Source organism: Erpetoichthys calabaricus, chromosome 5, assembly GCF_900747795.2.
Source record: "Erpetoichthys calabaricus chromosome 5, fErpCal1.3, whole genome shotgun sequence".
NCBI lineage: Eukaryota > Metazoa > Chordata > Cladistia > Polypteriformes > Polypteridae > Erpetoichthys > Erpetoichthys calabaricus.
Window position 1 is genome coordinate 69,890,896 of NC_041398.2, and position 13,641 is coordinate 69,904,536.

Genomic DNA, 13,641 nt, shown 5'->3' on the forward strand with positions numbered 1-13,641 from the left:
GTAAAGCTTTGCTTTTTTTAAGAGTGTGATATGTGAATGTATGCTCAATTTACATAATTATTTCAATGAGAGATTGTAGTAGCAATTTTGTCAATAATCAAATTGGACTGCAAAAAAGTTTTAAATGCTACCGGAAATACCATTAGCAGACTGGTCTGGACAAATGATTTTTCAATTTGTCAGTTTTATTAAATTATTTTATATGCATTCATTAATAACTGTTTCATATAATGTATGAATATGTTTTAAATCCAGGTGTAACTATACACTAAAATCTAATTTCAGCCAAATCCTGCTTTTTTTTTTTTTTTTTTACCAGTGATAAATCCAAGTTAATCACATCATAAACATATTTGAATAATTTTGACATACACTGATACAACATTTGATGCATATTTACAAAAAAAGTTTGAATGTACTTTTGTTGTGGCGAAAAATTGTCACCACAAGGCTTTTTACCTGAAATGAAGGCTATTAGGAGACTCAGAGGATAGGCAAACAGAGTCTATAATTTTATTGCAATAAAATAACAGTAACACTGACTCAACCCAATACGGCCAAATTGAGCTGAGCCCTGAACATTTCTTATGACTCCAAACTTATATAGTAATAATTTATCACTCCGACCTCGCTCAAATTAGCTCATTTGCTGTTTTCTCTGACTCCCCCCTGCACCTGCCCAGCCAATACCTCGAGTTCTCATGCGAGCAGGGCCGGATTTTCCTATAGGCTAACTAGGCTTCAGCCTAGGGCCTCAAGATCAAGAGGGGCCTACATTCAAATTGTTAGCAAAATTTTATTATCTCTTATGTAATTTACAAACTTAAAAACGGAAGGTGAAAGGGCCTCATAAGTGGAATAGCCTAGGGCCTCTTTTCATATAAATCCGGCCCTGCATGGGAGCCATTATTATCTCCTGACTTTCCCTGCAGCTGGCCCCCCGGTATTTTTACTGTCTATTGTTCATTTTTACTTTCTGTTTTGCTCATTTCTATTGGCCTTGGCTGGGAAGAAGTTCCTTCTTCCATATTTAGGCTTTTTTCTTATCACTTCCCCTTCCTTGGCTGGCATGCTAGTTTATACTTGGTGGCTCAACGCTAAGCTTTAATTAAAAAGAAATATGGCATGTGCTTTTATTTAATCATTTGCTTGGTAGGCCTGACTTGCAGTAATATTTACACTAAGGTTAATGCTTATATATTTCTCTATATTTATTTATACTAGTACATGAATACAGTAATCCCTCGCTATATCGCGCTTCGCCTTTCGCGGCTTCACTCCATTGCGGATTTTATATGTAAGCATATTTAAATATATATCGCGGATTTTTCGCTGCTTTGTGGGTTTCTGAGGACAATGGGTCTTTTAATTTCTGATACATGCTTCCTCAGTTGGTTTGCCCAGTTGATTTCATACAAGGGACGCTATTGGCAGATGGCTGAGAAGCTATCCAGCTTACTTTCTCTCTCTCTCTCTCTTGCGCTGACGTAGGGGGGTGTGAGCAGGGGGGCTGTGTGCAGCTGCTTCCTGAAGGACATGCTGCACGGAGCTTCGCATACTTAAAAGCTCAAAGGGCACGTATTGATTTTTTTTTTATCTGTCTCTCTATCTCTCTCTATCTCTCTCTCTCTCTCTCTCTTCCTGCTCCTGACAGAGGGGGTGTGAGCTGCCGCCTTCAACAGCTTTGTACCGGCGGTGCTTCGCATACTTAAAAGCCAAAAAGCCCTATTGATTTTTTTTTTGACTGCTTGCTTTGCACTCCTTTGAAAAGGAAGATATGTTTGCATTCTTTTAATTGTGAGACAGAACTGTCATCTCTGTCTTGTCATGGAGCACAGTTTAAACTTTTGAAAAAGAGACAAATGTTTGTTTGCAGTGTTTGAATAACGTTCCTGTCTCTCTACAACCTCCTGTGTTTCTGCGCAAATCTGTGACCCAAGCATGACATTCTAAAAATAACCATATAAACATATGGTTTCTACTTCGCGGATTTTCCTATTTCGCGGGTGGCTCTGGAACGCAACCCCCGCGATGGAGGAGGGATTACTGTATACTAATTTTTATTTTCCATACATTACATCATCTTGACCTTGTATCAATGCCTTTGCTGTTTCTGCTGACTCACTATTCCAGCTGGTTTCTCACATACCTACCCTGACCATTTTTCTGCATTCCGTTAGTGGTATCATTCCTTGCTTTCTGGTCTTCTAACTAAGAACAGGTGTCCACGTTCCCCCTTCTTCTGTCCTCAGGTAGTTTCTGTATGTCATTCTCTTTCTGTTCTATCCTTCCTTTCCCAATATTGGTAATTTTCCTTCAAGCTTTAACAAGAAAATGCAATATAACTAATGTCTTTATTTAACTATTTGCTTGCCATATCTTATTTTGTCATGTCTAAATTAAGCTAAATCCAATGCTTTAGAAGCTGTTAATTACTTTTATGGTTATTTATGCTAATATATAAATTTTTATCTTCCATACTTTATCTGTGTTTCAGCTTTCTTAAACTTGATCAGTGTTGCATTGCTAGTAACTTTAAAAAAGGTGAAGAATAGGCTTAATGTTCTCTTCTGTAATAGTGTTATTTAGAAAATGTATCTATTAAACATTTCTGATTTTCAGGTGAACAAATATTAAGGTAAATAATGCAGTTATTTTCTTTGTTTAATATATATATATATATATATATATATATATATATATATATATATATATATCATATTTGGATTTATTTTAATTTGAAAGAGATCATCTGCTTTGTACAAAAATTAGATTTCTCAATACCAATTCATAGAGGTTAAAAATAAAATAAAAAAAAATCTTTTTCTGCTTCTCATTCAACAAGTTTAGTCTGGCTGTGTGATAGTACTCCTGCTTTCTAACCACATGAAACCCCGAATATCCAATCAGAATGAAAATTTTACCAGCTATTTAGGCCTCTGTGGGTCTGTTAAGGAAACAGTGACTTTCTGTAACTTGCAAAGTAAACAGGATGCAAATGAGTTACTCATGACTTAATTCTAAATCCATATACCATACCATACCATTTTTATTTGTTAAGCGCTTAAAAACACAGCATTACAACTGACCGAAGCGCTGTACAGTTAAAACAAGCAAGACTAAAAGCAAAATATTAAAAACAAACTTAAGAGAGAATTAAAACAGAGACACTAAAAACAGGTCAGGGGACCCAATAAAACAGAGAAATAGCAAAAAGCAAGTGGAAATAAGACAGGTTAAGAATTAAAAGCCAATGTGAAGAAGTACGTTTTTAGGTGTGATTTGAATGTGGCGACTGAAGCGGCTTGCCTAACCACTAAAGGTAAGGAGTTCCAGAGCCTAGGTGCACAGACGGAAAAAGCCCTTTCACCACAAAATTTAAAACGTGCCTTGGGAACGGTTAGGAGCAGCTGATCTGTGGATCTAAGAACACGAGGGGGATTGTGACGATGGAGCAAGACACTCAAGTAGGCAGGGGCTAGACCATTTAGTGCCTTATAGGTTAAGAGGAGTATCTTAAAATCAATTCTGAAGCTAACCGGCAGCCAGTGTAGGGTTTTTAAAATCAGTGTAATGTGTTGGCTTCTGCTGCTTCCAGTTAAAAGCCTTGCAGCCGCATTTTGAACCAATCGGAGTCTAGAAAGAGTGGCTTTACTAATACCATATAGGCAGGAATTAGAATAGTCGAGCCGGGACGTAATGAATGCATGGATTACTGATTCCAGGAGGTGGTAAGGCAGAATTGGTTTGAGTTTGGCAATTCGCCTGAGATGGAAAAAGCAGGATTTTACTGTGCTGTTGACTTGAGCATCCATTTTCAGGACCATATCCATTTTGATTCCAAGATTGGAAACAGACGAAGTTACTGGAATGGGAAGAAAGTCGAGGCCAAGGGGTAGGGTCTGTTTGCGGTCAGGACTAAAAACAATGACCTCGGTTTTTGAATCGTTCAGGTGAAGGAAGTTTACAGCCAGCCAGTCCTTAATGTCAGATAAGCAGTCGAGAAGAGGTTTAGTGGAGTCAGTTGACTTGAGGGAGAAATAAATTTGGCAGTCATCGGCATATAGGTGATACGAGATTGTATGTTTTCTAAAAATTGCACCTAAAGGCAGGATGTAAATTGAAAAAAGTAGTGGCCCCAAAATGGAACCCTGGGGGACACCACATGGGAGTGGGACTGATTCAGATGAAAAATTGTCTAGCATGACTCTTAAGAGTCCTGTTGCAGAAATATGACCTGAACCAGTCGAGGGCTAAGCCAGATACACCAGCCCAGGATTCGAGTCGGGAGATCATGATGTCGTGGTCAATTGTGTCGAAGGCAGCAGATAAATCGAGAAGAACCATAATCACGTAGAGTCCTGAGTCCAATGCCAAAAGGACATCATTTAGGACACGTAAATGCGCGGTTTCTGTGCTGTGTTGGGGCCTAAAGCCTGACTGAAAAAGGTCCATTACCTGATGGTCCTGTAAGTGATGAATTAATTGCTCATAAACTACTTTTTCGAGTAATTTTGACAGGAAAGGTAGTTTGGAAATTGGACGAAGATTGGAGAAGACGGCAGGGTCAAGATCAGGTTTTTTCACGGTTGGATGTACAACTGCATGTTTGAAAGCACAAGGATCTATAGCCGAAGATAGACTACTAGTTATGATCTTTAAGACATCATATCGAATCACAGGAAAGACATCTTTCAGCAGTCTGGACGGCACCACATCGTCCAGAGAGCCCGAAGGCTTCATTGAGGTGACGATTTTTTCCAGTTGGGGGAGCGAAATGGGTTTAAAGCTGGTGAGGGAGCCATGTACAGGAACGGCTAAATCATCAGAGCCAGAAGAAGAAATGGAGATCTGGGATCTAATGTTCGTGACCTTATCCAGAAAAAACGTAAGGATCTGATTACAAAGAGCATTGGAGGAGAACAGAAAACAGTTGCAGCTGGAGAGAGGACAGCATTCAGTGTTTTGTATAAGACACGTTGATTGCCAGAATTTATTAAGATGATGTCAGTGAAAAAACGGTTCCTTGCACCTCTGACTGCTCTCTGGTATTGAGACCACATGTCTCTCATGCAGTCAAAGGTAACAGTGAGACCATCTTTCCTCCATTTACGTTCTAGCCACCTACAGTTTTACCTGATGGAGCGAGTTTGTTCATTTAGCCATGGGTCATGCTTGACTTTGGATTGTCTCCGTTTGAGTGGGGCTACAACATCCATCACAGAACAGCAGGAAGTATAGAAGGTTTGCAATAAAACATCAGCATCCGTGGATTCACATGATGTGGAGATTGATGAAAAAGCAGCTGCAAAATCTTCAGCAGCAGAAGGGGAAATTACACGGAAGGGACGGGTAGTGGTGGATTTACCATGCTCAGCAGAGACCAAATCCAAATTAAACAGAACAGGCGAGTGTGATCAGAAAAACTGGGAGGCAGAATGTCCAAGTCACTGATTTTGAGACCACGAGAAAGAACCAGGTCCAGTGTGTGAGCCTGTCCATGTGTTGGTCCATTCACTAGTTGAGAAAGACCAAAGGAGTCAATAATGTCCAGAAAGTCTTTTGCTAGAGGTTTAACGGGACAGCAAACATGGATATTAAAATCACCCAAACAAAGGAAGCGATCATATCTGCAGGTAATATCAGCCAAAAAAGCTGCAAATTCGTCTAAAAAGTCCTTATTATATTTTGGGGGGCGATAGATGAGTGTGCACAGCAGTGGTGGAGAACAGACAAGTTCAAACATACTGAGCTCAAAAGTTAAAGGGGAAAATGAAAGCGGAAGGGAAGGGCGTTTGCAGATAAAATCAGATTTAAATAAGGTCAATAAGCCCCCCGCCGCGGCGCTGCGCTCTCGGCGTGTTGATAAAGGAACATCCCGGGGGCAAAACTTCAGTGAGTGAGAGGTAAAATCCAGGTTTCAGCAGTACATAAAAAATCCAGGCCATTGGAAAGAAAAAAGTCTTTCAGGATGAAAGTTTTGTTCACGACCGATCTGGCATTTATCAGCGCAAAACGAACCTGCTGGGACGACGTTAACAAAGACGCACCAGCCGTGGCGGCTGACATTGTCGTGATGCGGCGTAGGTTGTTAAAGTTCACCCCCCGGCGGCAGTGACGGAGCGAGGCAGGGAGGTGTACCGGAGCATCCGAGGGCAAGAGGCATTCCGGGAGCATTGACTCATGTTGGGAGCCAGGAGAGTTGTTCCTAGAGAGGATCCGGGAGGCTCGGAGCCGAGCCCTGGTGCCTCCACGCTTCCCCCGGCAGCGGCGTTCCATCGGCGACCGGCCAAGCCGTGGACAGTGATGAGGGAGGCCGGGACTTCCTCAAACAGTCAGCCAAAGGTTTGACTGAACTCCGGAGTCAAATGTCGAGAAACCTCCGCACTCGTTCGAAGAGCCAAAAGGGTAAAGCGATCATAACGAATCATCGAGTCAGGAAGAGCATCACAGGAGCAAGTAAGCCGAGAAAAAGCAGGACTAACGAGAAACAAAAAAGCCAGAGCGGCTGACGGTGTGCCTCAACAGTCGGCGCCATCTTGCATCACACAAACACACACTCATATACTCACATATAAAAGTCAGTATTAGCTTCACCAGTCTCAAGACTTCAACCCTTTTCCTTAATTCAAGTAATTTCACTTGGTTACCATAATGTTGTCTCTACAAACAACTTTTACCTTCCAGGATGGTGAGATGGTGTCAGTCAAAAATGGAAGAATAAACAGGACTGGTAGCATTAGTCTGAACTGACAGAAATAATTGTACTAGTCTTGTAGCCATTAATTATAAGTAAGTCTAGCAATGTTATATCACTGCAGTGACTGTAGAGAGTATGTACTATACCACAATATATTTTTCAAAAAGAGTGGCTTGCTGTTTCATAGTCAAGGGTAACTTCAAAAATCAAATAAAGTATTATTCTAGATCCAATTGCTATTTGAAAATTTTCCATAAAAAGTTTTAGGAAAGAATTCCTCCTACCAATCATGCTCCATTTTTCCCATTTGCAATTTCATTTTCAAGTTCTCAAAATCCCAATATCGAGGGTCAATGGGTGGGGCTTTTTTTGTCCTTCATAGCTGTAGAGCCACTTCCATCTTTTCACCCCTGTACTGTGAGCTTCACAGTAAAACTGTCTCACAAAACCCTATGACCACTCCTAATTGTAGTTCTGAATAAATTAATGTGCAATTTAATTGCAGTATTTAACATGACAGAAATTTATTGCATCATAATTTACATTTATTTACATTCAAGTGGAAACAGAATGCTTTCTATGCGTTTTACTTCTCATTGTTGCAGCTTCAGTTTGGTTCAAGCTGAAAATGAAATTGCAAATTAGGTTTATTTCATTTTAATTTTAATTTTTGCAGCATTCTTTCATACAGGCATTGAAAATGAAATTGCAAATGGGGTTTTTTCATTTTAATTTTTGCAGCATTTTTGCATGCAGACTTTGAAAATGAAATTGTGAAAGAAAGATTGCATTTTGATTTTATCATTTTAATTTTTGTAGAAAACACCTTCCATAGCATTCCTTCCACATTCCTATAAAAGTCAATGAATTTAGCAATTACACACACAGACAGTTTAAGATATGGCTCTTTTTATTAATAATCATGCATACAGATAAAGCTAAATATTTTTTAAGTTAAGCAAGAACTTGCTAGAGGTGTCTAGTTTTAAAGAGAAGCATGAGCATGAAATAGCACTTAGAATAACTGCATTTTTGATTAGACTAATGTATTTACAAATAACAGCCACTATCTCCAGTGACTGGCTGTCTTTCTATCATAAATGTTTAGCATTTATTATAGCAAGAGTGCCTTTAGAATAAATGAAGTGGCCCAGCCTTTAGATATTTTCTACAAATCATGCTGTAGACCAGGGGTAGGCAACGTCGGTCCTGGAGTGCCACAGTATGTGCAGGTTTTTGTTCCAACCCAGTTCCTTAATGAGAACTCAATTATTGCTGATGAAGCACATATTGCTTAAGTGACATTTTAATACTTCATTTTAGTGGTCTCGCTTGTTAAGGTTCTCCAACCTTAATTGCTTATTTCAATCTTAAACTGCTGCATTCAGTGTTTTAATTGCTCCTTATTAGCAATAAGATGTAAAACAGGGGTAGGCAATGTCAGTCCTGGTGAGCCGCAGTGGCTACAGGTTTTCATTCAACCCAATTGCTTAATTAGAAACCAATCATTGCCAATCTCAGACCTTATTTAATTGTATGGCTTGTTAGTCTGTGCAATGTAAGGCTTTTATATCGTAGATTTTTTTCCTTTCCAAGGATATCATCCAAATGATTTGAAGCCTAAACAGATCATTTTCAGTCTGTCACATTTTTCTATTAAGTGTTTTATTAAATCAAACAGTGCATGATGAACACACACAGATGTAATTGGAAAAAAGCTAGCTGGAGAACTGCTGGCTGCTTTGTCTTTTACATCTTATTGCTAATAAGGAGCAATTAAAACACTGAATGCAGCAGTTTAAGATTGAAATAAGCAATTAAGGTTGGAGAACCTTAACAAGCGAGACCACTAAAATGAAGCATTAAAATGTCACTTAAGCAATATGTGCTTCATCAGCAATAATTGAGTTCTCGTTAAGGAACTGGGTTGGAACAAAAACCTGCATATACTATGGCACTCCAGGACCGACGTTGCCTACCCCTGCTGTAGACAATAAACTTGACAGCAATGTTTTTTTTTTCTTTTGGATTACAGACTCTTGTTCTGTGCTGCCTTCTTTAGCTTTAAAAGATGTTTGTTTCAGGAAGTTAAGCCAACATTAAATGTCTAGCTAAGTGATATTTTTTTATTTAATATCCAAGTGTTTTGTCCTTCCTTCAATAATTATAGCCAAGACCATAACATTAAAGACCCTGTTTTCAAGGAGCATTGGACCCACACATACTGTAATACACACTCTCACAAATGTCTTAGTTCCACTAGAGCTAATTGAATTGCCAGCAATTTTCACAGAAGAAAGCACATCTATGTGGTATGTAGGTTTTAATGAATCTCCTGATTTAATCAGTGAAACTATCAAGCCTTTGGACATCCCTTACTGATGAGAGCAGAAGCTAACTTAATACTGTTCCCAGTTTGCTGGAGTCAGTGACTAAGCTATGACAAAAGTTTTCCATTCCAATTAATCCATATTCACATGAAGCACACATCTGCTATTTTGGAAATAGGATTTTTGATTACTATGAGATATTTTTGCTGATTTTTTTAATATGGTGTTTCTTACTAGAATTCTAGAGTATTTGTAAGGCTAAACTTTATTACAAATTTAAATAATGGTCAAGTGGCATGAAGAAAGCTACTTTCTGCTCTCCTTATATTGGAACTAATTTAGTTAGTCATTTAGTTTAAAAAAAAAAAAACTTTTATCTTGTCAAAAGGTGTAAACAACAGAAAAAAAAAGATTATTGTTCTTGAGAATAATTTTGCATTACCATATTATTCAAGTTTGTCTTCAGGAAGACCACTTTTCAAACAGGAAATGGTTGGTGGTATTCACTACAAACCAGAGCATTGTTGTATATGCATAAACTCTGATGACAATTAAAAACAAGTTTAATTAAATATTGGGATATCTTTTCTATTAGGTGACCAGCCAAAACTGATTGACTAAATTGCTTGTGTTATTTTTAGCTTTTTATTAAGTGTTTAATGGTGATTATCTATTTAAATGTTTAAATATTTAAACCTGGGGTTGACCCTACTGACTTTAATAATTTCCGACCAATTTCTAATCTTCCTTTTATTTCAAAGGTTCTTGAAAAAACTGTGGCTTCCCAACTTCATCAGTATTTATCTGCTAACAGTTTATACGAACCATTCCAGTCAGGCTTCCGACGTTTTCACAGCACTGAGACGGCACTAGTTAAGATCACTAATGATCTTTTAGTGGCTGCAGACTCAGGCCTAATCACAATCCTTGTTCTTCTTGACCTCAGTGCTGCATTTGACACTGTCTGTCATTTCACCCTGCTAAAAAGGCTATCTGCACTAGGTATTTCTCACATTCCGTTAACTTAGTTTAAGTCATATCTTACAGACAGAACTCAATTCATTCAGCTGGATACATGTACCTCCACTCCCACTCCTGTAGTATCTGGGGTTCCTCAGGGTTCTGTCCTTGGCCCCTTGCTGTTTATCATTTATCTGCTTCCTTTGGGTGTCATTTTTCGTAAATGGAAGATAAACTTTCATTGTTACGCAGATGACACCCAGTTATATATTTCCACTTCACCATCTGCATCGCTTCCACCATCCTCACTTACTGATTGCCTTGCTGAGATCAAGTCTTGGTTATCTTCCAACTTCTTGCAGTTGAACTCTAATAAAACTGAGGTGCTTCTTATGGGCACGAAATCTGCAATAGCGAAGGCATCAAAGATCTCAGTAGTAATAGACAATACTTCTGTTACCTGTACTGATCAGATAAAAAGCCTTGGTGTAATTCTGGACAGCACGTTATCTTTCCAGTCTCACATCAGTTCTGTTACTCGAGCAGCTTACTTTCACCTGCGAAACATTAATCGCTTGCGTCCATTTTTGTCAAATCACTCTACTGCCATTTTAGTCAACAGTTTGGTCACCTCCCGCCTGGACTATTGCAATTCACTTCTCTTTGGTCTGCCTCAAAAGTTATTACATAAACTTCAACTTGTTCAAAATTCGGCTGCTCGTATAATTACTAAAACACCCTATTCTGATCACATTACACCCGTTATTCAGCAGCTTCATTGGCTGCCAATAAAGTTTAGGGTCAACTACAAAATTTTAGTCCTTACATATAAGGCCATTCATAATCTTGCCCCCACATATCTCTCACAGCTCCTACAAGTCACTAAACCCTCTCGTATGCTCAGATCCTCTTTTTCCATTAACTTAAATAATCCACCAGCACGTCTTGTTACGATGGGATATCGCGCATTTAGCAGATCGGCACCTTCCTTATGGAACTCATTACCTGCTTATCTTAAGAATATGACTACCCTTCACCAATTTGAGGCTAATCTTAAAACTTATCTGTTCAAAATTGCTTATTCATTGTAACTGTTATTGCTGTTTTATCTGATGTTTTATTTGGATTTTAAATTTTCTAGTTATTGAATGTTTATTTTTTAACCTGATTGTACAGTGACCTTGAGTTTTTTGAAAGGCGCTTCAAATAAAATGTATTATTATTATTATTATTAAATAATAAGTATTATACAGTGCTATTATTTTTGTATAGTGTGCTCTGATGATTATCCAAACCCCCCAAATAGAAAAAAAGAAAAAGAGTTTAAAAAGTACTGAGTCAGGACAAATGTTTTCAGATACAGTGAAGGTTTACAGATAACCAGGAAAAAAAAAACTTGTTTATTAAATGCGGAGCCTAATGCTATATCTGTCCCAGGCTAGTGGTTATCCACTTAGATTAATCATAAATTGAATTAGTGCACTTTTTTCTGTCATCTTAGCTTACTTCCAAATTGTGGACCCTGTTTCTGTTTTTAGCCATGCAGTGTCTGCTTTGCTTAAAGCGTTTTTTTATAACTAATTTCTGCATCACGCAAGTAAACTTTATAACTGATTGAGGACTTATGCCAAATTTTTTCTTGCTTCTGGTGATGGTAGGATAAGGCATAACTTTCTTTTTTAAACAGATTAAATTAAATGAGCACAGAAATTGTGCAGGTAAAATGCTTTTATCTCTGGAATCCTTTAATATCATTTTGTTTTAGGTTCAGCAGCAGACCTGTGCAAAATTGCAATGATAACAGTTTCTTCTTACATAGCAGCTATTCCAACTCTTTGTGCCAGGTAAGTTTTGTAATTATGTAAAATTTCAAAATTTACAATTTGTAAGTTATAAACATATATATGGCACTTTCTTTCTTGGAATTTTTTTTTTTTTTTTTTTTTTTTAGAATATTTCTTTAGGAAATGTTAAGCTCTGTTTACATTACATTCCAGACAGGTTTATATAAAATGGACAAATTTGACAATTGTCCTGTTGTTAATCTTACATCAAATTATATATTTAAAATTCTGTTAAAAATCAAACATAGAAATCAATAATGTAATTGCATTTAGTTTAGTTCTCTTTTTCATTCCTAAATGGCTGCATGCTTTTATTTCAAACCCAATATCTTAATTCTTTGCCAATAACAGAACCTATTATTTCATTTCATGACTTCTTAATTCTTTCATTCTGCCATGTCAGGTCATTCTTACTTTATAGATTTTTATTTTCCAAGACATCATCAAGATGGTTTGTGGCCTGGAGATGAATCCTAATTCTGAGTCTTGAATATCTTTCCAAATATTTTATTAAAACAGATCATTTGCAATGAACACATGGATGTAAATGAGTCCAAGTTAATGAGTCCAAGCCTTTTAAAACTAAAATAAACAACTAAGTTTTCAGAATGCTGACAAATGAGTTAACTAAAATTAAACGCAAAAATGTTGCTTGAGCAATGATTTGCTTTAGTTTCAGTAACTGTCGAAACTGTTTTTGTCACAATAAATCAGAAATGTGTGTCATTATTAAAAATGAACCTAATGAAGTTATTCAGTGTGTTCTTTATAAGGATTTACTTAAACAGTTTTTACAGTTGAATTTGTCTGTGAATAGTTGGAAAATTGAAAGTTAGGAGGTGTCATGCCACCTTCTGTTTTAGATCTTTAGTCCCCTTTTGAATGCGAGGCTGTTTCATGTTCCATTTGAATGATGTTATAATTAAACCTAATTTATTAAAGAATGAGTTGTTTATGTATATAGGGATACTCTGGAATAAATATAGCAGCTTAGGGAGGATGTTAATTTTTATAGTATGTATTCTCTCTGCTAAAGCGAAGACCATCTGTTAAAGTCTATTTTGATTTTATTCATAGTACTTCCAAATTTGTACTGAAAAATATCTTAGTATTTACTTCTGATGGCTATCACCTCATATTTAAACTATATACAGTAATGTTCAGTCTTAACCATCATTCACTATTTATTGAATTATTTTTAGTTTTAATTAGTTTAATTTAAAAATTATGTTTAATATTAAGTTGATTCAGCAGGTTGGAAAATGGATGGATGGATGGATGTTTTCAAACTTTATTTAAATGTAAAATTGTTCTACCACAGAGTATAAACAAAAGTGACAGACAGTAAAGACAGAGTAGACTGGAAGATAAAGTGCATCCAGAAAGTATTCACAGCACATCACTTTTTCCACATTTTGTTATGTTACAGCCTTATTCCAGAATGGATTAAATAGATTTTTTTCCTCAGAATTCTACACACAACACCAGATAATGACAATGTGAAAAAAGTTTACTTGAGGTTTTTGCAAATTTATTAAAAATAAAAAAATTGAGAAAGCACATGTACATAAGTATTCACAGCCTTTGTCATGAAGCTCAAAATTGAGCTCAGGTGCATCCTGTTTTCCCTGATCATCCTTGAGATGTTTCTGCAGCTTAATTGGAGTCCACCTGTGGTAAATTCAGTTGGTTGGAAATGATTTGGAAAGGCACACACCTGTCTATATAAGGTCCCACAGTTGACAGTTCATGTCAGAGCACAAACCAAGCATGAAGTCAAAGGAATTGTCTGTAGACCTCCGAGACA

General features: G+C 37.2%; 1 protein-coding gene across 1 annotated transcript in view; it reads left to right on the top strand.

Moving 5' to 3' along the window:
* Nucleotides 1-11,954, top strand: part of poln (polymerase (DNA directed) nu) — a 195,059-nt gene extending 183,105 nt beyond the window's left edge. Inside the window, exons 10-11 of the mRNA XM_051928538.1 lie at nucleotides 11,756-11,834; nucleotides 11,942-11,954. Coding sequence (XP_051784498.1) covers nucleotides 11,756-11,834; nucleotides 11,942-11,954 — 92 coding nt within the window. The remainder of the gene's footprint in view (nucleotides 1-11,755; nucleotides 11,835-11,941) is intronic.
* Nucleotides 11,955-13,641: the final 1,687 nt, after the last annotated feature.